Consider the following 27,686-nt stretch of genomic DNA (forward strand, 5'->3'; position numbering starts at 1 on the left):
TGTAATCAGTAATAAACATTTATAATTTTATTTTAAAGTTAGTAATTAAAAATTGGTGCGGAAAAATTGCCTTGAAATTTCGTCTTAAGTTAATTTGATTTTTCTCCAGAAAGAACTTTGACTACAACTCAGGATTTCACATGGCTATTATTGAATGAAGTATTGCAAGGACAATAGTTTATCCCAGTGAATTAGAACGTCTCAGATTTTTATGCAGGACGAGAGCTCAAAACATCTGAAATAATTGAAGTTGTAAGACCGAACCTTTTTAAAACAAAGGATCTCTTTTGCTCAATAAATAAAAATCATTCAAGTGCTGTTTATTATAAAGGTGGAGTAAAGAGAATCTAGAAAAGAATTATAAAATTACAAAATCCCCAAAATATGATTTGTAACTGAAAAGTTATTTCAGTTAAAACCTATGATGTGGTTATTGGCTATCAACACAGGTCTATAATTCTTTATAATCTGTAACATTTAGAGTAGTTGAGCTATTTATTTTATCGTCTTAACGTTGAAAGTTCAATTGTTTAAAACATTGTTCAATTCAAAAGATTAAGGTACATATGGAAAAGTTTATATAAACATTTCTTATCAAGTCTTCAACAATTTATAGACCTAAATACAGTTGTATTTTTTTTTTAAATGCGAATACCTAGGCAATAAAATGTGTTAAATGTAAATTCTACATCATTATAAATCAATATATATTTAGAATTGCGATTTTGTCGTAAGCTTTATCAACTTAGATTTTAGTCCACGTAAGGACAATGAATATAGATTTTGGTAGCGAAAATATTTGAGGAGGGAAAAAACAACCCAAGGAAGGAAAATGAGATTTCTAATCTTTGTAACATTAATTATAAGTCTCATTTTCTCAAAAGATCGTCAAACGTTTGACGATCTTTTTAAGGACTGCAAACACGGAAGAAATATGATATATCTAGGGATTCATGTTGCCGGTAGGCAAACCCGTCAGTGAGAAACGGGTTGCCGAAAAGAAGGGGAAAAGAAAAACATCACTATATAAAGGAGTTCAAGTAAATGTATCGAAAAATTGAAGTTTTAAAATATTTGCTAATGAAAAAAAAAAAAATTACAGTACATTTATTTCTAAAAGCCATAGGAGTGGATATCACATACCATGTTTAGTCAGATCATGTAGGACTAGTGAAAATAAACCCACGTGAATTGCGACTAAAAAAGTTTACCATGATAAATGAGAGAATTTCAAAGGAATTTCATTTAATGGTATTTTAAAAAATACATCTTAAATTGTTTAATACACCGCTTAGAGCAACCTCGTCAGAAAAAATTAGTTAAAATACTTTATTTAAATAGCGAAGCAACGGAATGATGGGATAAGATCACTTCAAAATAATGACTAAGGCACTTTATATTTCAGACGTGTCACATTTATAATTGTAAATTCTATTATATATTTCCCAAAGAAACTTCAGTTGATTTCGAGATCATTAAGAATTTAATGAAAGTATAAAAGCAGGGAAGCCTAATTTAGAAGTCGTTAAAGAGAAATACCATGTGGATTAATAAAATGCCAACTCTCCTCCCTTCTATTGTGACGTTGAAAAAACAGTTATCAAGTTGCGCAAGATCTAAGAGTTCGTTTTAACTAGTTCTAGTTGCAGAGTGAGAGTGCATTTAAAATTGATAGTTCGAATAAACAAACTGAAATGAATATAAATAATTTAATTCTATAAAAATTTAAGCTTAAATAAAAATGGAGAAGTATCGAGAGAAATCATAAAGACGGGGGTCGAAATTCAATAGTTCACGAAACGAAAACAGATCCCCGTTTTGTGGCCACTGCATACATGTGCGTATGAAAGACGTAGATGAATCACACATATACACACGTGTGCATGTAAAAAAAATTAAAAAATCCATAAATCTGCTGAAGACTCCTTTCGAAACCAATATAGGCACTATTTCAGTTTATACCAATACATGAAAAAGATTACTTTCTTTTATTTTAATGAACAGAATAGACAGCACTTTTGCAGAGGTTTAACACGTGGCTTATTGAAGGAAGCCTTTCACGTCATAAAAATGCTTCCTAATAAGAACGATGGACGATTTTTTTTTATATAACCTGTAATTTTCAAATATACTTTTCAAAATTGTACAATAAAAATATAATCATAACATAAATGATAAATCGATAACTTACTTCATATTGGACAATACTGGTTACAGATGGGGTACATCCAACTATGGAACATGTCAGGCTAACTTTAAAATATCAAAATCGTCGATTATAATATAAATGAATATCCAAATCCTGGGTTTAGATTAGAAAAACAAAACTTGCCGAAGGGTGTATCCACTAAAATAATAACAGCAACATAAAAACGGTAACGCACCGACTAAGCATATTGCAAATACCGACAGAAAAAAATAATAACCAAATAAATTTCTATATCGGCTTCCCGCTCTTACAGTCGCAACCACTCCTTCTTATTCATTTCTCCCTCTTCGTCTCATCGCAGTCATTGTCCTTATAGCTTCCCTTCCCTCCATACATCTTTCTCGCTCGCTCACTCTTTCTCTTTTTCCTTCTCTGTCTCCGGTTGCCTCTCTCTTTCGCATTAGCACGCTCTTTAATTGGCTACTTCCTTTCCTGACGTGATTTGTTCTCCACCTCCTTTGCAGTTGTGACGTCACTTGGAGGGAACTGTACAGCTAACGCAGCAACCATTATGAAAACAGAGTGTTACGTAAAAGACACCGGCATCATTACGAAAAATATTTGATTCATCGCTTTTGGCGAGAGAGAAGCAGAAATGCATTGGGCTTGATTGACACGTTGATTATTGTGGTTTATCATATGAAATATTTAGTAGTACAGAAAACTGAATTAGCTCTCTAGATGACGATAATCATATAACGTCTATCTAAATTCAAACTGACAACTTCATCCATCACGTTTTGATGAGTTGCAGAAGCTGTACCGTACGGTATCTCTGTATTTTTGGCCCATGGCTTGGGTTCTGCTTCTAGTTCACGCAGATCTGGATACCCCACTCCCCCACCCACCCCCACACACACTTTATTATTTATTTATTTACTTAGTTAATGTCTACCTCAACTTGAAGCACTTCGTGCCAACGAGGTAACCTTTCTTTAAACGATCATTCGATCTGTTACGGATGCTTGCCAAATCTTTAAATCACACGTTAAACGAAATAACTAAAAACAAAACAGATCATGATTGGAAGCCTTCTTCATCAGGCTTAACCTGTTGCTAAGTAACAATAACCCCCTTTCACTTTTTCAACGAACCAACAACACGGACGCAACGCTGTCGCTCGAGCGGCAAGAAATAGCAGTCAAATCTCCCTCAAATCACACCTAGTGTCTTAGAAAGTACACATTTGATAACGAAGTTTTAGATGCAGGTGTGGTTGCATTGTCAGAAGCTTGCTTTCCAACCAAGTAGTCTTGGATTCAGTCCCACTGTGTGGCACCTTAGGCAAGTGTCTTCTATAGCCCAGGTCGTCACAATCATGGGGTTTTGAGTTTGATTCCTGGACCAGGCTGTGTGTTGTGTTCTTGAACAAGACACTTTATTTCATATTACTCCTGTACAATCACCTGTAGGAATCAATTGCGATGTCACTGGTGCCAAGCTGTGTCGGCCTTTGCCTTTCCCTTGGATAACAACAGTGGCACGGAGAGGGGAGGCTGGTATGCATGGGTGACTGCTGGTCTTCTACAAACAACCTTGCTTGGACTTGTGCCCAGGAGGGGAACTTTTTCTAGGTGCAATCCCATGGTCATTCATGACCAAAAAGCGTCGTTACCCTTTATCCTATGTATGTGCATATTTTTACACACTTATACAGGATATTTGGGCTAAATTTAGCAGTTTGCATTAAAGGAAAAGAATCTCATCCCCCAAAAACACGGTATTAAAAATTTTTTTTTAAATATCAACTAGGTTGTGGGTGGGAGATAACAGTTTACACAAAGTAGCCACCCTCAGCTTCCACCATGACCTCAAGACGGCTCTGGAACCTGGGGTATGCATTCCTCACTGTGCCCCAGTAAAGATCATTGAACAGCCCTTTGATCTTGACTCAGCTCAGCCTTGGTGTTGCAGGCAGAGCAGTTGGTGTCTTTCTCAAGTGTGCCCCACATATAGTAATCTGTGGGGATTACAATCTGAGAAATTAGACCAGAAACTGGGGCTGGTGTTGCTATAGAAATTCTACGACAACCACTTCTAACTTCATCCAGTGGTAGGGCAAGGAGCCAAAGTCTGCTGTCTCACATATAGCCTTCCGGCAGCAATCCTCTCCAGCCAGGGTTTGACCACAATCTCGAACAACTTCACATAGCCATCTGAATTAGGTTGGCACAATGTCACCCACCTGGAGACAAACCCAAGGATCTTATTGTCTTTGTTGCAGCTGTCCATGTCATCTCTCACAGCCTTTACAGTGTTCACAGAGCAGTGAGCAGCAGTCATGATGTCAGCATTTTGATACCCAGCATGAATCATTATTATACTGATAACTCTTTTCCAATATTCAGATGGCTTCCAGTCCTCCATGTCTGATAACTTTTTTCTGAACTACAATTTTAATCTTTATGCTCTCCAACACCATTGACTGTTCACCAATGAAAAAAGGAGATATAAAAATCATCAAATTTAGCCTGGACACCCTGTGTTACATACATAGTTGTCTGAGAAGCCATGGCAGGAGAAATATGCACACTAGTATATTTGTCCATAGAGTGGGTATATTAATCAAAGTTAATTGTATAATAGATCTATTTCAACTGATCTCACCAACTGGTTTCATACTGGATATTAAATAACTGCATTAAGTAATACCAGATATACCTGGCATCCCTGAAGGCGACATATTGTTATCTATTACCCTGTGCAAAACTGCTTGACAAGGCCAACTAAAATGGCTTTATGACACTTTCGGCTTCAATTACTATGTGCATATATATATATATATGTGTGTGTGTGTGTATGTGTATATATATATTAATTACTAGTGAAGGTGTGTGGCTTAGTGGTTAGGGCATTGAGTTCAATTCCCTATTTGAGTCAGATATGGTTGGTTTAAATGTTAAAGAACCCAAGTTTAGTGATATGTTATATTTAGATAGTGAAGGTGCATGGATTAATGGTTAGGGTATTTGGCTCATGATCACAAGGTCGTGAGTTCAATTCCTGGTGATGTATTGTATCCTTGAGCAAGACACTTTATTCCACGTTGCTCCAGTCCACTCAGCTGACAAAAATGAGTAGTACCTGTATTTCAAAGGGCCAGCCTTGTCACACTTTGTTTCCATTAATTCTGTGTTTACGTTATATAACAATTCCTTTCGCATTTTTGTAGAAGTGTGCACACATGCCATAAATAAATGCTGTTACTAGGGTTCAAGTTTATCCCGGAAGTTCTATTTCTCTTAGATGCTGTAAATAATCAATAAAACCTTAAACATGAACTTGTAAACCAGACCTATGATGATACAAATAAATTGAAATATTTAACTGACTCATCATAAAATTTACTTTCACTTCATGCAATGTTGAAATCAGCTTCAATGTTTTATAACCTGAACTATCAGTGACCCAACGGGTCACAGGTAGTCTAGTATATATATATATATATATATATATATATATATATATATATATATATATATATATATATGCGAGTAAAAATAAATACAAAAAAGGGTTTTTTTGTATGATTGTGTATAGAGGAATATATTATTTTGTTTAAAAGAGTTCCAACACTGTCTGTTTTTTATGTTTTATTTATATTCCTGCAGAACCAATGTGGGATATAGAATATGGAATATACAATATATAATATAATATACAATATATATAATATAAAATAAAATAAAATAAAATAAAAATGGATGGCACCATGAAATAAAGTATTGAATGTAGATGAAATATTGAGTGTTCAATATAAAGGATCAAATATATGTCTGTTAAAGTCTGTCATACCGGCCATGACGAAGGGAAATAACCCTGAAACTTGAGTCGCCTTTATACCTTTATATATTTATATATTTGATCCTTTATATTGAACACTCAATATTTCATCTACATTCAATACTTTATTTCATGGTGCCATCTATTTTTATTTTATTTTATCTTATTTTATATTATATATTGTATATTATATTATATATTGTATATTCCATATTCTATATCCCACATTGGTTCTGCAGGAGTATAAATAAAACATAAAAAACAGACAGTGTTGGAACTCTTTTAAACAAAATAATATATATATATATATAGAGAGAGAGAGAGAGTGAGGGCACCTTTTGAGCATTGGATCTTATGGAGGCAATGTGGCCGATGTTGCATAACTATCAACCAAGCTGGTGGCACATAAAAGGCAGCTTTCAAGCATTGGGCCTCACTGAGGCAATGACAAATGACTGAGACTTTGGCAATATGCCGTGCTTGAGAAGAAGCCACATCAAGCCATATGAAATCATAGTCATGGCATGGAGCCATATGAAATCGTAGTCGTGTCACATAACTGGCAGGTAAAAAGCACTCATTACACTGTCGGAGTGGTTGGCATTAGGAAGGGCACCCAGCCATAGAAACTATGCCAAATCAGACTGCACCAGACTGAGGAGTCTGGTGCAGACCCTCAGCTAACCAGCCCTGGTCAAACCGTCCAACCCATGCCAGCATGGACAACAGACGTTAGATGATGATGATATATATACACACTAGTGTGTTGCATTTCAACTGATGGGTAAACACTACTTTTGCACACACTTTTTTTTGCCAACATGGGCAATACTTGGAAATATGTTACACATGCAATAATTACAATTACACTGTTATCAAATTTCTTGGTGCTTATACAAAATGATAAAATGAATACTAATTTTCAAAGGAAAAATAATCATTATCTGTGATTAACTCTGGATTTTTCTTTTATTCTCTCTCCCTTTCTATACAATGTAAAGTGTGACTGAAGAAATCAACCAACTTCAATATCAGCTATTATTAGCACTTCAGCATTTAAACTGGCTATATCCAGCCAAAATATTTTCCCTGTTTTATTTTCAAACTGGCTGGGTCCTGCCTTTCACACCTATGCTACAATGTCAGTTTAAAATAAACAATCATATGGAAATCTCAAACCTATGAGAAAATGCATGTTTAATTTTAAAAGCACCCACTACTCTCGGAGTGGTTGGCATTAGGAAAGGCATCCAGCTGTAGAAATTCTGCCAAATCAGATTGGCATATCAGATTGGAGCCTGGTGTAGCCATCTGGTTCACCAGTCCTCAGTCAAATCGTCCAACCCATGCTAGCATGGAAAGCAGACGTTAAACAATGATGATGAAGCATTACATTTGACAGATAATCTGAATGCTAAAGAGTTAAAATTGTCTGTGTCTGTATGTGATCAGCTGAGATGTTTTGACAAAACAAAATCACTCAGCTATATAAAAATAACAAGGATGATAATGTAGTTTCATGACAAACAAACAATGCCACATGACTGAGATTCACATAAGGTTGATAGGTGTATGCCTGTCAGGTGTTGAAGTTATGGATTTAGGTTGAACACAAAAGATTTTATTTAAAACTTGGAGTTATGTAACATTCTTTTTTATCTGATCATCTTGATGTAGATAGACACAAATGTAGCTGTGAGCTTTCCAATCGCATGATTTTAGGTTCAGTCCCACTGTGTGGAACCTTGCATAAGTGTCTTCTACTATAGCCCCAGGTCAAGAAAAGCTTTATGAGTGGATTTGGTAGATGAAAACCAGTGCTGGTTTGTTTACATCCCTGTAACATTAGCAGTTGGGCAAAACTCCTTTAAAAAAATAAGTATTAGATTCAATTTGTTTCCCTAAGCCCGTCAAGATGATGCCTCAGCATGGCCACTGTCCAATGACTGAAACAAGAAAAAGATAGAAGAGATATTTAAGATACTTATAAATGCTTATTTATTCTAACCATCTTTGCCTTGTTACAATTTTTTCTCCTACTCTTCAACAGATATTTGCCATGAGAACTTGGATACCAACATGTATTGTTTACTAAGTATATACTTAGCCTGACTTTTGCAAGCATCCATGTATATGACATGAACATCACTCACCAAACAGCAAGAGTCAAGAATCCTGCAATAAGAAGTCTTTGTTGTATCAATGAACTGAAATAAGAATAGCCAAGAATTTCTCTATGTTCTCATCAGTTGACTGAGAAACAGTGGATGGCACTCTACAATACATGTTTATACTTCAAATTACAACTGTGAATAAATGATAAAATATATTTATACATACATACATACATACTTATACTCAGGCTTATTGCCCATTTCTTTTTTAGGAGGAGGTAGCCACAACAAGGCACCAGTCATTTCATTCATTTTCCAGCTCAAAGAGACAAGCCCCTTCCTATACTCAGGTCAAGGCATAGAATGCAACTCCCAATATCAGCAGTGGGGCCCAACAGCATATTTCCTGCATGGTGTAAGAGGTGACTGGAAGTGGCAGGAGTGAAGGGACTAGGAATCAACTCCTCCTAGTAATTTCATATTCCCAAAAAGATAACAAGAAGGAAGAATATATTTATAATCATGATAATAGTTGTGTCAATTTCCAAGAAATTAGTCTTCAGTAACTATGTTTTTAAATTGTAGTTGGCAAAATTTTAGTCTTTATGGGAGTATACAAAGAACTAGGTTATAAACTAATTTCAGTTCAGGAAGTATATTAGATAACACAGTGCAGAGGTCCACATTTAATGTATGGGGAGTGAAACATAGAAAGAAGAGTGCGCAACAAACTGCAATTCAATTTGTTTCCCTAAGCCCTTCAAGATGATGCCTCAACATGGCCACTGTCCAATGACTGAAACAAGAAAAAGATAGAAGAGATATATATATATAACACATATATATACACACACATATATATATATATATATACATATATATATATGTATATATACATCTACATATATATATATGTATATATACATATATATATATACATATATACATACATATATACATATACATTATTTACATTATTTACATTTGATGGATATTTATCCTCATCTTGTTTGTTGTTAACACAACGTTTCGGCTGATATACCCTCCAGCCTTCGTCAGGTGTCTTGGGGAAATTTCGAACCTGGGTTCTCATTCCTAATGATGTTACTATTATTATATTGTTATTATTATTATTATTCCTATTATTAATCAGGTCGCTGCCGTGAATCGAACTCGGAACCTTGGGGTTAGTAGCCCGCGCTCTTAACCACTACGCCATATGCCCGTGGGCAATTATGGGGTGAATTTTAAGGCTTATAAATCTATTATTTTTCTATCCTTCCTCAATACCGGTTCCCATATGCTATTCATATCTGCACTTGTTCTGCTTAGGAGGTTGTTGTGTCCTAGCATATGTGCTGCTTCTTTTAGTTTTCGTATTTTCCAGTGTTGTTCCCTGTCTATTATTTTAACTTCATCCCACAGGGGGAGGTGGTTTCCATTTTTCCATACATGATCAGCTATACCCGATTTATCAATATCTCCTCGTGTCACAGCTTTGCGATGTTCTTCTACCCTTATTTTGAGGGGGCGACATGTTTTGCCTTTGTATAATCTACCACAGCTGCATGGGATGGAGTACACGCAGTTTTTGGTCATATTCTCTTCTGTTGGTGGTTTTACCTGAAGGAGATATTTGCGAAGTGTTGTATTGCTCTTGAATACTGCCCTGATGTCATATGGGCCACATATCTTTTGTATCTTTTCGGAGAGGCCTTTCACATAGGGTAGACAGACTGTAGACAGTTTTTTGGTTTCATCCTCTCTTTTCTTCATAATTGGAGTAGATAGTATGTTCTTGGGGTAGTTGTTTCTTAATAGATTGTTACTGAGCTTGATCATTTCCTTGTGGTGGGTATCACGATCGCTACTTATATTCTTTGCTCGGTGTTTTAGGCACTGAGCAATTCCTCTCTTTACACTGTATGGATGGTGGGAATTGAAGTTAAGGTATCGTCCAGTGAAGGTTGGCTTGCGATATACGGATGTCCTGAATCCATACTCGGTGCGTGTTATTAATACGTCCAGGAATGCCAGCTGATTGTTCTGTTCCTTTTCCATGGTGAACTGTATGGATGGATTTATTGAGTTCACATGATCTAACAGCACTTGGACATCTTGCTGGTGGGGCCAGAGAATAAAGGTGTCATCAACGTATCGCAGCCATAGGGTTGGTTTTAGTGGTGTTGATCCTAAAGCCAAATTCTCGAAGTATTCCATGTATATATTGGCTATTATCGGTGATAATGGCGAACCCATAGCTAAACCCTCTTCTTGTCGATATATATCAGTGTCCATACTGAAGTAGGTAGTTTCTACACAGAAAGTCAACATTTCCATCAAGTTTGTTATTGGTATACTAGTGCGTTCTTTTAGATGGGTGTCTGTTACTAGTTTTTCTTGAATCACCGATAGTGCTTCACCAGTTGGGACTTTGGTGAATAGACTTATCACATCTAGGCTCACCATCTGGTTGGATTGAATGGGGGTATCCTTGATCAATTCTGTGAAGTGGGTGGAATTCTTCACGTATGATGTTGACTTTCCTGCTATTGGACTGATTATATTCACCAAGAAGCGGCTCAGTGGATGACATGCTGAACCTCTACAGCTCACTATAGGTCTTAGTGGAATACCCTCCTTGTGAATCTTAGGGAGACCGTACATGTGTGGTAGTTTACTGTAGTGTTGAGTCAGCTGTCTGTACTTCATTGGTGTGAAGTGATACTTGTTTTTGATCAAGATCTGTGACAACTTCCTCTCTGTTTTCAGAGTTGGGTCTTTCTTTACTCTATTGTAGCTACCATCACTTATAAGACTTGCCAATTTTTCAGAGTAGTCAGACTTGTTCATCACCACTGTAGCATTTCCCTTGTCCGCTGGGAGAACTATGATGGAATTGTCTCCTTGTAGCCTTTTGATAGCAAACTTTTCTTCCTTAGTGATGTTTGGTTTGGGAAGTTTCGCTTTCTCCAGTACCTGTCTCACCTTCCACCTTAGTTCATCTCCCTGAGCTTTTGGTATCTTTACCGCTATCTCTTCAATAGGGGCTATTATGTCCAAGTATGGAATGCACTTGATGGTTGTCGCAAAGTTGAGACCTTTGTTTAGTACGGCTTCTTCGGAGTCTTCCAGACGTCGGCTACTTACATTAATCATTGCTTTCACAGGTGGGTGATGGACTTCAGTCTTCATTCTCCGACCTTTGAGTTTCATAAACTTTTTAATCTGGCGTGTCTTCACCATTTCAAATTCTTTCACGTACGATTTTCCTAGATCTTGTTGGATTCTCTTTCTGTCGTCATCTCCAGTTATTTTCCTAAGTAATGACGATAGCCTCTCTTTGATTTCGTTATTTAGTTGATGTTTTTTCCAACGGTTGTAATGGATCCTCTCACGGACGAGGGCATGTCCTGCCCTTTCCGCTACTCTTCTAGCTTTATAAGAATCCACTGGTGTCATTATATTCAAGCCAGGTGGTATTAGCTTTGAGTCTCTACATCTACACAGGAAAGTTAGATGGTTTGAAAGACGAGCTAGTTTTTGATGGAGTTTCTCTATATGTCTCCAATGAAGTCTAATGTCGGCTCCGTACCGATTAGATAATACAGTTCTATATTTAAGAGATGAGGAATTATTTACATTATTTACATTTGACGGATATTTATCCTCATCTTGTTTGTTGTTAACACAACGTTTCGGCTGATATACCCTCCAGCCTTCGTCAGGTGTCTTGGGGAAATTTCGCAAGCCAACCTTCACTGGACGATACCTTAACTTCAATTCCCACCATCCATACAGTGTAAAGAGAGGAATTGCTCAGTGCCTAAAACACCGAGCAAAGAATATAAGTAGCGATCGTGATACCCACCACGAGGAAATGATCAAGCTCAGTAACAATCTATTAAGAAACAACTACCCCAAGAACATACTATCTACTCCAATTATGAAGAAAAGAGAGGATGAAACCAAAAAACTGTCTACAGTCTGTCTACCCTATGTGAAAGGCCTCTCCGAAAAGATACAAAAGATATGCGGCCCATATGACATCAGGGCAGTATTCAAGAGCAATACAACACTTCGCAAATATCTCCTTCGGGTAAAACCACCAACAGAAGAGAATATGACCAAAAACTGCGTGTACTCCATCCCATGCAGCTGTGGTAGATTATACAAAGGCGAAACATGTCGCCCCCTCAAAATAAGGGTAGAAGAACATCGCAAAGCTGTGACACGAGGAGATATTGATAAATCGGGTATAGCTGATCATGTATGGAAAAATGGAAACCACCTCCCCCTGTGGGATGAAGTTAAAATAATAGACAGGGAACAACACTGGAAAATACGAAAACTAAAAGAAGCAGCACATATGCTAGGACACAACAACATCCTAAGCAGACCGAGTGCAGATATGAATAGCATATGGGAACCGGTATTGAGGAAGGATAGAAAAATAATAGATTTATAAGCCTTAAAATTCACCCCATAATTGCCCACAGGCATATGGCGTAGTGGTTAAGAGCGCGGGCTACTAACCCCAAGGTTCCGAGTTCGATTCACGGCAGCGACCTGATTAATAATAGGAATAATAATAATAACAATATAATAATAGTAACATCGTTAGGAATGAGAACCCAGGTTAGAAATTTCCCCAAGACACCTGACGAAGGCTGGAGGGTATATCAGCCGAAACGTTGTGTTAACAACAAACAAGATAAGGATAAATATCTGTCAAATGTAAATAATGTAAATAATTCCTCATCTCTTAAATATAGAACTGTAATATATACATATATATATATATATATACATATATATATATATATACATATATATATATACAAACATATATATATATAAATATTCTTCCAATTGCAAGTTTTCTTTTCAGGTACACGACACTGCTTTTCCCCTTCCCAGGCTACAGGCCCACACCCCCAACACCCATACTGTTAGGATTTGCACTCTCAACGTCGGCACGCTGAAAGGTAGATCTGGTGAAATTGTTGAGATGCTTGAACGGAGACGCGTAGATATGTGCTGCATCCAGGAAGTAAGATGGAGAGGAGGTTCTGCGAGGTTCCTCACAGGCAAAGAACACAGGTACAAGATTTTCTGGGCAGGGAACACTGACGGGGTCGGGGGCGTAGGAATACTTCTAGCGGAGAAATGGGTGGATAAGGTAATCGAGGTCGTTAGAGTAAGTGACAGAGTACTTAAGATCAGACTAGTGCTTCATCATAGATTAGCTACTGTCATCTCAGCCTATGCACCTCAACCGGGGCTACCAGATGGTCTGAAAGACCAATTCTATGACACCCTCTTGCAAACTACCTCGTCGACGAGTGACAGGGACCTTCTCTTTGTGGCTGGAGACTTCAACGGTCATGTCGGACGTCGTGCTGGGGGCTTCCATGGCATACATGGAGGCTATGGCTTCGGTTCCCGCAACGAGGAGGGAACCAGACTGCTGGAGTTCTGTGATGCAACCAATCTTATGGTCTGCAATACCAACTTCAGGAAACCTGCCAGTCACCTAGTCACCTACCGCTCCGGCAGACACTCTAGCCAAATCGACTACATCCTCGCCAGAAATAGGGAAAGAGGGCGGCTTATAAAAGCCAAAACCTACCCTGGCGAAGAATGTACCCCACAACATAGATTAGTAGTTAGCGACTTTGGGATCAAGGCAAAATGGGTGCCCAGAATTAGACAGGCTTGGAGAAGAAGGGTGTGGAAGGTTAAAGACCCTGCAAACGGACAGAGACTTAGAGACAAGTTACTTGAAGCATTTAACGAAATAGAAGGGGATATAGCATCATACAACGTGGAAGACAATTGGAGATTTCTGCGGGACAACCTGTTGAAAGCCACCGACCAGATTTGTGGGTGGTGTAAGGTCCCCTCCCGACCCAGAGTAACGTGGTGGTGGAACAAGGAGGTAGACAGGGCTATTAGACAAAAGAAACAGGCTTGGAAGGACTGGAAAAACGGTGGTAGCAGGGAATTGTACCAATGTGCCAGAAGGGAGGCTAGGCGACAGGTTTATTTAGCCAGAGGGGAAGCAGATAAGGAAAGATTTGCCAATGTTCTGCGCCGTGAGGACCAAAGACTCGAGGTATTCCGTGTTGCAAGACAGTGTAGGAGAGAGAATAGTGATGTTGTAGGAGAGAAATGTGTTCGCATGGATGATGGTACGCTTGCATTAAATGAGGATGCAAAGAAAGAGGTCTGGAGATGCCACTACGATAGATTGCTTAATAAAGAGAATGAATGGGAGAAAGAGAGCCTGCCGTATGTCGACCCAATAGAGGGACCAGCTATCCGAGTTGATAGTACCAGGGTAGATAAAGCAATTAAGAGTATGAAGACCGGGAAAGCCCCCGGCCCATCAGGAATCACTGCAGAGATGCTCAAAATATCTGGCAGTGTTGGCTATAGCCTAGTCACCCGTATTACGAACCAGGTGATACACGAAGGAGTCATACCCAATGACTGGTGTAGCAGCATCATAGTCAACTGCTACAAAGGTAAAGGGGACGCTTTAGATACAAATAATTACAGAGGCATCAAGCTGTTAGATCAGGTTATGAAAGTTACAGAGAGGGTCATAGCCCAACTAATTAGGGAGCGAATCAATTTAGATGAGATGCAGTTTGGGTTCGTGCCAGGTAAAAGCACTACTGATGCCTTATTTCTAGTGAGACAGATGCAGGAGAAATACCTAGCTAAGGATAAACCTCTGTACCTGGCTTTCGTTGACATGGAGAAAGCCTTTGACAGGGTCCCCCGATCCCTTATCTGGTGGTCAATGAGGAAACTTGGGATAGAAGAATGGTTAGTGAGAGCTGTGCGAGCCATGTACAGAGATGCTGCCAGTAAGGTGAGGGTTGGAAATGAGTACAGCAATGAATTCCGGGTAGAGGTAGGGGTCCACCAAGGTTCCGTCCTCAGCCCCCTCTTATTTATCATAGTCCTCCAGGCAATCACAGAGGAGTTCAAGACAGGTTGCCCCTGGGAGCTCCTCTATGCTGATGACCTTGCCCTAATTGCGGAGTCACTATCAGAACTAGAGGAGAAGTTTCAGGTGTGGAAGCAAGGTCTAGAATTGAAGGGCCTTAGAGTCAACCTAGCTAAAACCAAAATCCTAATAAGTAGGAAGGTAGATAAAACACAAACCCCTTCAGGTAGATGGCCCTGCTCAGTATGTAGAAAAGGAGTAGGTAGTAACTCTATAAGATGTACCCGGTGCAAGCTATGGACACATAAGAGGTGCAGCAACATCAAAGGCAGGTTAACTAGCAAGTTAGTTTTTGTTTGTGGCAGATGTTCAGGTGCAATAAAGACTGCAAACAAACAGGAAACAACTTCTATCTCATTCCAGGGTGAAAAACTAGAGGTAGTCGATAGCTTCCGCTATCTGGGCGACCAAGTTAGTAGTGGGGGTGGGTGCGCTGAAAGTGTAGCTGCTAGAATAAGAATAGCCTGGGCAAAGTTTAGAGAGCTCTTACCCCTGCTGGCGACAAAGGGACTCTCACTCAGAGTAAAAGGCAGACTGTATGACGCATGCGTACGAACAACCATGCTACATGGCAGTGAAACATGGGCTGTAACTGCTGAGGACATACGTAAGCTCGCAAGGAATGAAGCCAGTATGCTCCGTTGGATGTGTAATGTCAATGTGAATACCCTTCAGAGTGTAAGTATCTTGAGAGAAAAGCTGAACATTAGAAGCATCAGTTGTGGCGTGCAAGAGAGACGATTGCGCTGGTATGGACATGTGGTGAGAATGGAGGAGGATAGCTGCGTGAAAAAGTGCCACACCCTAACAGTTGAGGGAACCCGTGGAAGAGGTAGGCCCAGGAAGACCTGGGCTGAGGTGGTGAGGCAAGACCTTCGTACATTGGGCCTCACCGAGGCGATGACTACGGACCGAGACCTTTGGAAATGTGCTGTGCGTGAGAAGACCCGGCAAGCCAAGTAAGATCGTTGCCAGTGCCCCTGGACTGGTTCTTGTGCGGGTGGCACATGAGATGCACCATTTTGAGAGTGGCCGTTGCCAGTACCGCCTGACTGGCTCCTGTAGGATTTTCGAGCGAGATCGTTGCCAGTGCCCCTGGACTGGCTTGTGCGGGTGGCACATAAAAGACACCATTTCGAGCGTGGCCGTTTTCGTGCGGGTGACACGTAAAAGCACCCACTACACTCTCTGAGTGGTTGGCGTTAGGAAGGGCATCCAGCTGTAGAAACTCTGCCAAATCAGACTGGAGCCTGGTGTTGCCATCCGGTTTCACCAGTCCTCAGTCAAATCGTCCAACCCATGCTAGCATGGAAAGCGGACGTTAAACGATGATGATGATGATGATGATGATATATATACATATATATACACATATGCATATATGTACATATGTATATATATATATATATATATATATATATATATATATATATATATACACACATGCATATATGTACATATATATATATATATATATATATATATATACACACACATATATGCATATATGTAGGTTTACTATTTCAGATCAACTCTGCTACGATTCTCACAATTAGGCCAATCATTGGATATGACACCTTCCTCTATTACTTGATTAAGTATCCGAGCGGTAATTCTACTTCACCAGATATTTTGAGAATCTCTACTGATGGTCCAGTAGCTTTCTCTCACTTTATGTCCTTATTCACTTTATCTACCAAACTACTATCGACTTGAATTGCTGGACCCTCTGTAAGGTCAGAATGAGGTATTCATTCCTTATCCCATGTTTTCTCCATATTCAGCAGCTTCTCATAATAGCACTTCCATGTCACATTGTCTTCCACTGCAATAGTAACTGTGCCTTCATCATTTGAAATAAACTTCTATCCAATGAGGAAAATTTTCTCTCAACTTATCACTCTCTGAAGTCATTCTCAGACACTTCATTCTCATCATCATTTTTATGCTCTCATGAGTTAGACAAGATGTATTGAGTTAGTGTTCTTTGGCTGGATGCCTACACAGTACTTTGGGTAAGTGTCTTGTACCATAGCCCCAGGCTGACCACTGCCTTATGAGTGAATTTGATAGACAGAAACTGTGTGGAAGCCCACTGTGGAAGTACATACACATAGGCACAGATATGTGATAATGGTAAGAAGTTTGCTTCCTACACACATGGTTTCAGCTTTGACTAAAACACAAAAGTACTTAAAGAGCAAGTACTGGAGTTGATTCGTTTGACTAAAAATTCTTCGAGGCAGTGCCCCAGCTTTGACTAAAACGCAAACGAGACCAATAGAATAAGTACCAGGCTTTAGAAAATAGGTATTGAAGTCAATTTGTTTGATTAAAATTCTTCAAGGTGGTGCCCCAGCATGGCGGCAGTCCAACAGCTGAAACAAGTAAAAGATAAGGTATTTTTATTCCAATGGTCTTCATATGAAACTAACAAAGCCACTGAGCTACAGGACAGATTGTTTATAGGAGGCATAAACAATTGCACAGTGGCTAAAACAACAAAGTGAAAACATGCAGAGACAAACACTCACAAATGTACACACACACACCTCTCTCTCTTTCTCTTTCTCTCACACACACACATACATACACACACATAAAGATAATGGCAGTAGTCTGCAACAGCAACAGTGTTTTCAAAAATGAGTTTGTAAAAAAGTTTGCTAAATTCATTTGCTGTTAAGGAGTGAAGAATCTCATTAGTTTAGGTTTTCATCCTTCATTTGACTGCAAACAAAGAAAGGAATGAAATCAAGAAGTGATGTAAGGCGGGGAAGAAGCCAGTGAAAAGTGGGTGTGTAAACTAAATAAAACAAAGAACAGAAAAGGGAAAGCAGAGAGAACCAAAGTTTTAAGTAAGCCTGAAAGTGGAGAAAAAGAAGTGAAAATAGATTAAGAGAGGAGGGGTTAAGGTGTTGGGGGAGAGGGAGTAATATCTTTCTTATTTCAGTTTCTTATTGTTTAAACAATCATATCTCTGAAACAGTTTCCCTTTATATACATTCTACAAAAATTCTTTTTATCTTTTGCTTTTGCTCGTTTCAGTCATTAGTCTGTGGCCATGCTGGGGCACCACCTTGAAGAATTTTAGTCAAATGCATCGTCTTCTGTACTTATTTTTGTAAGTCTGGTACTTATTCTATCTGTCTCTTTTGCTGAACTACTTAGTTATGGGGACATAAACACATCAGCACTGGTTGTCAAGCAGTGGAGAACAACACAAACACACACACACACACACATATATATATATGATGGACTTCTTTCAATTTCCATCTGCCCAATTCACTCACAAGGCTTTGGTCAGCCCTAGGCTATAGTAGAAGACACCCAGGTTTCCATGCAGTGGGGCCAAAACTGGAAACATGTGGTTGGAAACAAACTTCTTACCACAAAACTTATGATTGTAAGATTGTGGTTTTGATTCCAGGATTGAGCAATGTATTGTGTTCTTGAGTAAAACACTTTATTTCACATTGCTTTTGTCCACTCAGCTGGCAAAAATGAGTTCCTGCAACTTGCTCAAAGTCCAACCCTTGACCTCATCGTGGTGGGAATATTTAATGAGTGAGTATCAGAGCTATGCCTTCAGGGACTTTGAATCCCTGGTAGGGCCACCCAAGGTGGATAAGTCTGACACCGACGGTGCTAGGGTCACAACCCTGCTAACTGTTGGGCAATGGCAAATTCTAGGTGGTGTCTATTCTGAAATCAGGTAGCTTCCTGGTGGCATTGGATTACATCTGTAGGCATCCTGCAGTGAAAATGTGTAACATGAAAACGATCTACTACTGGTTGTGTATGGTGGCTTATGTATACAGACAGGAACTATTTTTGTGGACTCTGACCATCCCTTGAAACTCCTATGAGCTCACAATTGCAGTGAACTAAATAGGAGCTGGCTTAACCCCTTCTGGGTAAATGCAGTTACAAGACAAGACAAAGGATAGAGAATATATGCCAGAAAATCTAGGAAACTGGCTCTATGAGTGTATATGACTTAAGAAGTTCACCTGTGGTCAAGAAGTTCACCTGACAGCTACATGGCTTCAGGGTCAATCTTATTGCTCAGCACCTTGGGTGCTTTCTACTATAGCACTGGGCCAACCAGCACTATAGTGGTTAGGGTATTGGACTCATGGTCATAAGATTGTGATTTCAATTCCTGGATCAGGCAACGTGTTGTGTTCTCAAGCAAAACACTTCATTTCATGTTGTTCCAGTCCACTCAGCTGGCAAAAATGAATAATCCTGTGATGGACTGGTATCACGTCCAGGTGTGGAATATATACACCATGAAACTGGGAAACTGACCCTTGTGAGTCAGCATGACTCAAGAAGGTAACCTTCACCTTTTACCTTTATCTACTGTTGCTTCAGACCAACCAAAGCCTTGAAAGTGGATTTGGTAGATGAAAACTGAAAGAAACGTATTGTGTGTGTATATGTGTGTGTGTGTGTGTGTGTGTGTGTGTGTGTGTTTGTGTCTGTACTTGTCTCTCACCACTACTTGACATCTAGTGTTGGTGTGTTTATGGCCCTGTAACTTTGCAGTTTGGCAAAAAGAGTCCGATAGAATAAGTACCATTCTTAACAAAAGACAGGTACTGGGGTTGATTCATTTGACTAAAAATTCTACAAGGCAGTGCTCCAACATGGCCACAATCTAATGAACGAAACAAGTAAAAGACAAAATACAAAATATTTCATTTTTTTTTTTTTACAATTCCTAATGATATTTAATCATAAAATACAATAAAACTTTTTTTCATATACATTGAATGGCTATGGAAGCCCAGTAGAGTAAAATAGGGATCAAAGGGGTCCATAGGCAAAAAATAATTGAGAAATAGTGCACTAAACCCTTCCCAGTTCAAATATGGACCCAGTCCAATGATACAAAAGGTGAAAGATATTTTTGTGTATGTGAAGGTGAAAGTCATTAGACAAACAATACCTTTACAGTATTTCTTTATATTTAAGTAAATATCTCGGTTTATTTCTAAATGCAAACCGGAAATAGTTTTGTTCGCTAAATGTGAGAACCATTATATGTAAAAACTTTTAAAATTTATGATAAAGAATTGGCTATGATTTTCTTTATATTTCACAATAGATATGAAATAGTAAAAGTTTCTGATTGTTGGCTGTGTGGTAAAAGTTTACTTGCCAACCATATGGTTCCAGGTTGAGTCCCATTGTGTGGCACCTTGGGCAAATGATTTCTACTACAACCTCGGGCCGACCAAAGCCTTGAGAGTTGATTTGGTAGACGGAAGCTGAAAGAAGCCCATTGTATATATATATATATATATATATATATATTATTATGTGTGTGTGTGTGTCTCTCTCTCTCTTTGTGTCAGTGTTTGTCCCACTCCCACTGCTTGACAACTGATGATGGTGTGTTTATGTCCCTGTAACTTAGTGGTTCAGCAAAAGAGACTGATACAATAAATACCAGGCTTTAGATAAATAGAAGTACTGAGGTCTATCCATTTGACTAAAATTTCTTCAATGCATTGCCCCAGCATGGCTGCAGTCTAATGACTGAAACAAGTAAAATATAAAACAAAATTTAAATTAGATTAGACATTTTACAAGCACAGATCAAAGATAGAAAAAAATGTGCCAAGAACCACCCACGAGAATTGCACCACCTGTCATAATCCAAATCCAGGTGACTTCAATAATCAATACACCAGAGAACCACAGCAGTAAACTTCACCTGCAAAAATTAATACTCATAAAATGTCATACATATGTAACTTGTCTTTCTTGTCATTTACATAAAAATCTTTGCTTTGTGGTTGTTTTGTTCAGACTTTTACTTCTCAAGCATATGATTTCAAGTTCAGTTCCACAGTATGGCATTTTACTATAGCCCCTGGCTAACCGAAACCTCATGAGTTGTTTTGGTAGAGAGAAACTGAAAGAAGCATGTCAGATTTGTCCACATATTAGTTTCAAATTTTGGCACAAGGCCAGCAGTTTCAAGGGAGGGTCTAAGCTGAGTAAATCAACTTCAATGCCCAACTGGTACTTGTTTTATTAACCCAAAAGAATGAAAAGTAAAGTCAACCCCAGTGACATTTGAACCCAGCATGTAAAGATGGATAAAATGTCACTAAACATTTTGCCTGGTGTGCTAACAATTCTTTTCTACTTTGGGCACAAGGCCCAAAATTTTTGGGGAGAGGACCTGTTGATTACGCAACTGGTACTTAATTTATCAACCCCGAAAGGATGAAAGGCAAAGTCGACCTCGGCAGAATTTGAACTCAGAACGTAAAGACAGACGAAATACCGCTAAGTATTTCACCTGGCATGTTAACGTTTCTGCCAGCTTGCCACTTTATATATGTATACATGTTAAGTGTGAGTGTGCGTATGTTTGTGTCCCTTTGTGTGATAGTTGTAAAATGATTGTCACTGTCATTTCTGACATTCTGCAAAAAAACAAGTCTAGCCAAGGGAAAATATTACTTTGCTTGGAAACAGATGAGGGTTGGTGATAAGAAGTGCATCTGGCTGTAGCAAATCTGCCTCAATAAACTCCATCCAACCCATACAAGTGTGGAAAAGTGAAAATTAAAATGTTTATGGTGGTTGCAGTGATGGTGATAATGATGATTTGTTTTTTTTGTGCTTACTTTAACCTTAGCTGTAGAGATGTCATTTCATGCTATGAGTGAACATAATTTTTAATTCTGAAATTCTCCAATTGGAACAAGAACCAGCTCACTGAACACTAATAACAGACACTAAAGGAAATGGGTGGATTTATTTAGATTTTTGAATAATGAAATACTCCATAAATTGAATTAGACACTTTATTATCATAAACTGAGAATGATTAAAAAATGTGCACAGAGCCATTCATGAGAATTGAACCATGGATCTATCAGGATGTACTTAAGCTCTTCACACCTGATGGAGCATAGGCTGTTAATGACTTTTCTCCACTGTTCTCAACTCTGGCCTGTCCTAAGGTGTGGCCTCTCCATACCCACTTGTGCTTCAGGATCTGTTCTTCCATTAGAGAAGGCCTTTTTTCCCAAATCTTGTTGGCTCTGAATTGTCATCATTGCTTCTGTAACTTTGCTTTTTTCTTTTCTAGATAAGGGTGTTGGCCCTCAGCAAACTCATTTTTATAACTGGGAAGAGGTGGCCTAATTAGTCTAGCCTCTGTCTTTTGACCTCTGTAACATGGGAGACCCTACCAGGAGCTTGTGCTTCACTGGCATAGTTCATGGGGTCATTGAGAACACAAGCCATCATACCACAACAAGGACTGAATTTTGTGTCAGTCTTTAAATGTAATCTAGATTAGGTGCAAGCATGGACATGTAGTAAGAGGTTTGCTTCCCAACCACATGGTTCTAGGTTCAAGCCCTACTGTGTGAAAACTTGGGTAGGTGTTTTCTACTGTAGCCTCAGGCTGTCCAAAGCCTTATATGGTAGACAGAAACTGAGAGAAGCCTGCCACCATATATGTATATATATCTATGTGTGTGTGTCTTTTTGTCTGTGTTTGTCCTCACCTACCCACTTGACAACTGGTGTTTGTGTGACTATATCCCTGTAACATAGCAGTTCAGCAAAAGATACCCATAGAATAAGTACCATAAGTACCAGGCTTAAAAAAAGTATGGGGTTAATTCATTCAACTAAAAATTCATGATGGTGCCCCAACATGGCCACAGTCTAATGACCGAAACAAGTAAAAGATAAAAGGTACCATAATTGAGGATTCTCATTTGAGAGATGCAACAGGTAAGCAGTTTGTGTAGTGACGACTTTATTAGTGATAATTTGAGTAGATGAAGTATGCAGGGGCAGTTTAGTGCAATGATTAACACAGTTGTCTACATTACAACAGACACATGGTGAACAGTTTTACACACTTTTTTCTGTCTTGGATTCTGCAGTTCCTTTAAACAATATGTTCCATAGCTCCGTAGTTTGGTCAGCTTCATGTGAAGACCAATGAAATAAAAAATACGTTACTTGAAAAACAAGTAAGGGAAGGGCATCCAGTCATTAGCTCGATATATCTTGTCTAACCAATTCTAGTACAGATAAAGCAGGCATTAAAACAATGATGAGGATGAAGTATCTGAGAATGACTTTGGAAAGAGATAAGTTGAGAGAAAATGGTTCTCAATACAAAACACAAAAATTCTTACAGTAAAAATATCTATGGTAACATTACAATGTTTATAACGAAAATAACTTTAGCAAATTTTCTTACAGCAAAAATACCTTCCATGAAAGTTAACAACTGGTTCTCATAAAAAAACAAAAAAACAATTGACATCTGGCTTATGTGGACTGGTGCAAAACACCTCCAGCTCATCTTTAATCATACTATATTAATGGAGTATTATTGGGATGGAAATTACTTGATTGTGAGGGATAAACATGGTTCAGTGCATCATTATGATGCTAAGGGGGAAAAATATAAGACAATATTCTCAGCTTCAAAGCTTGTATATTTGTTGGCACTATTGCAAGCATCACATTTTTGGCAGTATTACAGCCTAGCAGCAGGCCATGGTTTATGTGTTGCATCCAATAATTACTTCCTTTAATATTTTATGCTTCTTCTGCATTGTCCCACAATTAAAAACATGCCAGTATGTTATATTTTGTATTTGAATATCTAGCTTATCAAATTATACAGAATACTTACAAAGTAATGTTTTTACAATAACAATGAATAATAAATACAAATGGCAACGTAAGATTCTCACCAATCCCTAATGCATAAGAGTGCATGTGTTGGGAACTAGGTACACATCACACTCAACCTGACCTCACATTAGCTTACTTCATCCTTCACAAAACCACCCATTTCTGCTCCTCGTCATCAACAGTCCTACCAGAATACTGGGCCACTATTGTCTAGTGTACTTTAAATTTATATATGTGCTTTATTATGAGACTTTATCAAAATATACATGTATAATTATAATAAATTAAAGTATAAAGTATAATTAAAGTAAATTCTATTGAAATAAATTTGACAAAGGATAGTTAATAATATCACCTATTGTTTGTCAACATTAAAAGAAATTTGGAAATTAAGCATGCCCTGCCCCTGGCTTTACCTGATTTGGGATTATAGCAACAATAAAGTTGACTTCAAGTCAAAGTGGGAAGTTTTCTGCACTGGTGTACAGCCTGCCAATATAGCAGTCAAATTTTCCTCAAATCACACCTTACTGTAGAGTTAAATAAGAAAAAGGTATATTGGAAAATGAAGTCCCATATAAATATAGTTGATGATTTTACACACACATACACACACACACACACACACACACACACAGGTATAAAAGTGGAAGCAACATGGACATGTTTAAAGATTTTTTATCTCCCACCCCCTTTAATTGGACAGGATAAATATTTTATATTTGTCACATTAAGTGACTTTTATAAAATATTACCAGTTTAAATGTGTATGTCCATCTTATCAAATATTATAAAAAAAGAAAGTCAAGGAATATTTTCTACCTATAATCTTTGATTTGTATAGATTCTTAACCCCCTTTCAACTATATATATATATATATATATATATATATATATATATATATATATATACACATTAGTTTATGTATATATTAATATTATCTCAGTTTAAAAAACCTTGACAATGTAAATATATTAATAGTTACCATGGGTAGCAAAAATCACACAAAAAACCACGATATCATACCCATTTTATAGGTAGAGATACCAAGTTAAAGTGATGCATTTTGAGTAGATATGAATAATAACAATAAATGGAGCAAAACGCATATAAATAAAAGTTCCTTTTATTCCTACACATGTTTCAAAATATATGTGCACTCTACTCCAAAGAAGTAAGAGCTGCTGGAATTCCACATATATTCATCGTCAGAGAACCAACATATAGAAGCAAGACAAATGTGAAATGATGAGGTAACTTACGAGTTATAATATTATAATATTTGTTGGTTCGCTGACGATGAATATATGTGGTGAAGCATGACCTTCGAACTTTAAGCCTCACAGAGGCAATGACTAGTGACTGAGACCTTTGGAGATATGGTGTGCTTGAGAAGACCCGGCAAGCCAAGTGAGTGCATAATCTGTGGCCTCTGCCAGAAGTGTAGACAGCTCACTTATTCGTATCTTTACTTCATTGGACACTAAACTCTGGTTGCGAAGACCTGTTGAGGCAAGTGAATTGAAATCGAAATCGAACTAAATTCGACGACTGGCACCCGTGCCAACCTCTCCTTCATTGGACACTAAACTCTGCTTGCGAAGACCTGTTGGGGCAAGTGAAATCGAAATCATAATTGAACCATATTCGATGACCGGCACCTGTGCCAGTGGAGCACTAACAGCACTGTCCGAGCATGATCATTGGCAGAGCAGCTTTCTGGCTTCCGTGCTAGTGGCATGTAAATAGCACCATTTGAGCACGGTGCCTTACTGGCACGTTAGAAAATCATTCGAGTGAGGTCGTTGCCAGTGCCGCTGGACTGGCTCCTGTGCAGGTGACACGTAAAAAACACCATGTTGAGTGTGGCCGTTGCCAGTACCGCGTGATTGGCCCTTATGCCGGTGGCACATAAAAGTGGTTGGCGTTAGGAAGGGCATCCAGCTGTAGAAACTCTGCCAGATCAGATTGGAGCCTGGTGCAGCCATCCGGTTCACCAGTCTTCAGTCAAATCGTCCAACCCATGCTAGCATGGAAAGCGGACGTTAAAGGATGATGATGATGATGATATATATATATATACACACACACACAGAGAAAAAAAAAGAAGGAAAGAGAGAAAGATAAGGGGCATCTGTCAGTCTCACAGATTATAGAAAGTTCTTGTGGAGGAGGATGACAAGCAACTTCTGAAATGACTACTCAGTCCAACATGCAACCACAGTTGCAAATATATGTTTTTTGCTGTTTCAAAGCTATTTTTATATCATGCAAAAACCAATCATAAGTAAAAAAGAAAAAGAAAGGAAAACAGATTAAAAAATAGCAACATTTTTATATTGTTTTCAATTTTTTTAAATATTTTTCACTTTATTTGGAAAATAATCTTTAAATACAATTTTTTAAACTTTTTTTTTTTTAATTATAATTATTGGGAAATTAAGTTAAAAATCCACTTTAAAGTCTGCAGAATATTCAACTTTGTTGGCATGTATTTCCATTGAAATCTTTTAAGGAAATGTTGAACATTTGTACCCATAAACTTAACACACTACCATACACGCACAAGTAATGAGTTTTAGTCAGAGGAAAAGGAGAAGGAGGAGGTGTTGGTGTAGTGGTGGTGGAGGTGGTGATAGTCATAGTGTTAATGAAATTGAAACAACTAGAACGTCAAACCTGCTAACAGTTAAATTTTATCATAGCCACCCTTCTTTTGGTAAATGTTGAGTCTTGTCTTCAGAGATTTTATTTAATGTAGCTTCTTGACAAATGTCATCTAGATCCATACTGGTAGATTTAGATATTTTTTCAACTGTTGGTGCACTTGATGCTTGCTGACTTTGGTTTTCAAAGAAGACATTTTCATCCACTGTATTTTTTCGTTTTCTAATAGTGTCCGCCATATAGCGGTTGTCTTCATTATTGGACATGTTCACTACAGGTTTTTCGACAAGCTCTTCAGTGATGCCACTTGGCTGGGACCTAATTACAACAGGTGGACTCACTGGTTCCGATTTCATTGGCATTATTGAAGCAGCATTCTCGAAGTCATCATCTTGTAGAGTGTTGACTGCTTTGTCTAATGAAGCAATCGGCATAGCACCAGCAGGTGGGAACTCGTCCCAATCTCTGCTGCTAGAAATGAAACTACCACATCTACTGCTGGCTTCTGCTGCTGCTGACAGAGCAGCGGTAAAGGTGGCGGGAGCAAAGACTGTAGTGGGGGCAGTGCTGGTAGTGGGAGTGGTTGGAGTAGGAGGAGGTGTGGAGGGCGTCATAGGAATGCTACTGCATGGAGAGTCTTCTGTTTTGTTTGGACAGCTTGTTGAAAGCAAAAGACTACTGATTTTAGTAGGGGTTACAGGAGCAACTGGCACTGAAATTATTGGTGGAGGTTGCTGTGTGCATTCTGCATTTGGAGATGATGATGGTGGAGGTGTTGAGGACTGTGATGATGGTGGTGGGCCTGATGTGTTTCCATAGATCAATTTGTTTGCACGACCGAGAAGTAGCATGGTGTTCAGTACTTTAGTTGATGTCAAACTAAAAAAAGAAGAAATATAAAAACTATGAGTTCATTTACACAAACGACTGAAGTATAAGTACTAAAATTTTATTTTATATATATATATATATATATATATATATATATATATATATATATATATATATATATATATATATATCTACTTATATATATTGATAGGAAGGACAACAAAAGAAAGAAAGAGACCTCGATATTATGTAAATAGAAGAATTTATCTGTAAAAATATGTGACACTTATTCGGAAGCCATGATAAAACTCCGAGTTTTGGATGCCGGAGTGGGAGCCCAAACCAACATCTCTTCAGTTA

At 38.2% G+C, this 27,686-nt stretch overlaps 2 protein-coding genes across 3 annotated transcripts in view; both read right to left on the minus strand.

Moving 5' to 3' along the window:
- Positions 1 to 2,498, minus strand: part of LOC106884229 (uncharacterized) — a 29,210-nt gene extending 26,712 nt beyond the window's left edge. For both annotated transcript variants that reach the window (XR_016238782.1, XM_014935489.3), the window contains exon 1: positions 2,192 to 2,498. Coding sequence is in view for 1 of the 2 variants with exons in the window: in XM_014935489.3 (XP_014790975.2) it covers positions 2,192 to 2,196 (5 nt within the window). In the remaining variant the exon portion in view is untranslated. The remainder of the gene's footprint in view (positions 1 to 2,191) is intronic.
- Positions 2,499 to 26,159: 23,661 nt separating this feature from the next.
- Positions 26,160 to 27,686, minus strand: part of LOC106884230 (transmembrane anterior posterior transformation protein 1 homolog) — an 81,643-nt gene continuing 80,116 nt past the window's right edge. The window contains exon 11 of the mRNA XM_014935491.3: positions 26,160 to 27,374. Within this exon, the coding sequence (XP_014790977.1) occupies positions 26,528 to 27,374 (847 nt within the window). The 3' untranslated portion in view covers positions 26,160 to 26,527. The remainder of the gene's footprint in view (positions 27,375 to 27,686) is intronic.

The sequence above is a fragment of the Octopus bimaculoides genome, chromosome 2 (assembly GCF_046866305.1).
Source record: "Octopus bimaculoides isolate indiv1 chromosome 2, ASM4686630v1, whole genome shotgun sequence".
Classification (NCBI taxonomy): Eukaryota; Metazoa; Mollusca; class Cephalopoda; order Octopoda; family Octopodidae; genus Octopus; species Octopus bimaculoides.